At 40.1% G+C, this 1,496-nt stretch overlaps 1 protein-coding gene across 1 annotated transcript in view; it reads left to right on the top strand.

Annotated features, from left to right (window-relative positions):
* Eif3a (eukaryotic translation initiation factor 3 subunit A) overlaps positions 1-1,496 on the top strand; it is a 28,913-nt gene extending 27,417 nt beyond the window's left edge. Inside the window, exons 21-22 of the mRNA XM_031390871.1 lie at positions 227-426; positions 1,202-1,496. Coding sequence (XP_031246731.1) covers positions 227-426; positions 1,202-1,425 — 424 coding nt within the window. The 3' untranslated portion in view covers positions 1,426-1,496. The remainder of the gene's footprint in view (positions 1-226; positions 427-1,201) is intronic.

Below are 1,496 nucleotides of genomic sequence, written 5' to 3'. Positions count from 1 at the left end.
TGAGGGGAGGTTGGTTGGGGGGGATTTTGAGACAGGGCTTCTTTATATAGCCCTAGCTATCCTGGAAGTCACTCTATAGACCAGGTTAGCCTGAAACTTAGAAATCTGCCTGTGCCTCCAAAGTGCTGGGATTAAAGACATGCACCTACACCACCCAGATGGTGTGTTGCTTATAATTATCCATATATTCTGTCAAGAACTGAGTTTGTCACTTAAATGGCCATAGGGATGAAGGTGGCTGGAGAAGAGGACCAGCAGAAGAATCTTCAAGCTGGAGAGATTCAAGTCGCCGTGATGATAGGGACAGGGAAGACCGGCGGCGGGATAGAGATGATCGTCGTGATCTGAGAGACCTGAGAGACAGAAGGGATTTAAGAGATGATAGAGATCGAAGAGGACCTCCCCTCAGATCAGAGCGAGAAGAAGGTAGAGCTATTTTGGCATATTGGAATATTGGGAAACTGCTTATGGCACAATGGGGGCTTTTAAATTCTTTTTAAATTAGTATGAACCCTGATATGAGTAAATTTATTGTACTTGTCAGGTTGTAATATGAGCTCTTAAGGTGAGTGTAGCAATACACTAAATGATAGGCTGTAGAAATTGATATTAATGAAAATGAAGACACCATTAATTATGTAAGGTCTTCATGGGTGAACACAAGAGTATAAATGTGGAGACCTTAGGGCTGGTGATATGGTTCAGTGAGTAGGGACTTTGTGTTTTCTCTCTCCTAACAACTTGATTTGAATCTGGGGGATCCACAAAGTAGCAAAAGAAGTCATTCCCTGAAAGTTTTCTTCTGACTTCTACAAATTCATATCCATAAGTACTTCTAGTGACATTAAAGTGTCCATTGTACTTACTTTCCTCACATGCTTTTAACAGTTTGCTCAGCAGAATCGGAAGAGTATTAAAACTAGTAACTTAAAATTTCACATTTTATAACTCATTTGATAAAATTCTAATTTTTGTTATCCTCTCAGGTTTGTGACCATTGGAATATTTCCAGTTTTCCGTTATGTCTGCAAGTTCTTTTTTAAAGATTTTTGATCAGAAATGACACCATAATTAAAATGTGGGGGCTTTTAGTGTGATTCTGCATTGTTGGTTTTCCAAGACGTTTCAGGCAGATTTCTGTTTATTTTGAACCAATAAAAATAGTTCAAGCCTACACTTAAAGATGTTTAAACTTTTCTAGCAAGTTCTTGGAGACGCACTGATGACAGGAAAGATGACCGGACTGAAGAGAGGGATCCACCTCGTCGTGTTCCTCCTCCAGCTCTTTCAAGAGATAGAGAAAGAGAGCGAGAACGAGAAGGTGAGAAAGAGAAAGCATCCTGGAGAGCTGACAAAGATAGGGAGTCCCTTCGTCGTACTAAGAATGAAACTGATGAAGATGGATGGACCACAGTACGACGTTAAGTCAGTCCCAAGATGATGGAGTCAAACTTGTGGCTTACATAGGTTTGATCACATTCAAGGATTATTATACT

This window comes from Mastomys coucha, unplaced genomic scaffold (genome assembly GCF_008632895.1).
Source record: "Mastomys coucha isolate ucsf_1 unplaced genomic scaffold, UCSF_Mcou_1 pScaffold21, whole genome shotgun sequence".
NCBI lineage: Eukaryota > Metazoa > Chordata > Mammalia > Rodentia > Muridae > Mastomys > Mastomys coucha.
The sequence above is the reverse complement of the archived record's forward strand: the minus strand, read 5'-3'. Positions and strand labels throughout refer to the sequence as shown.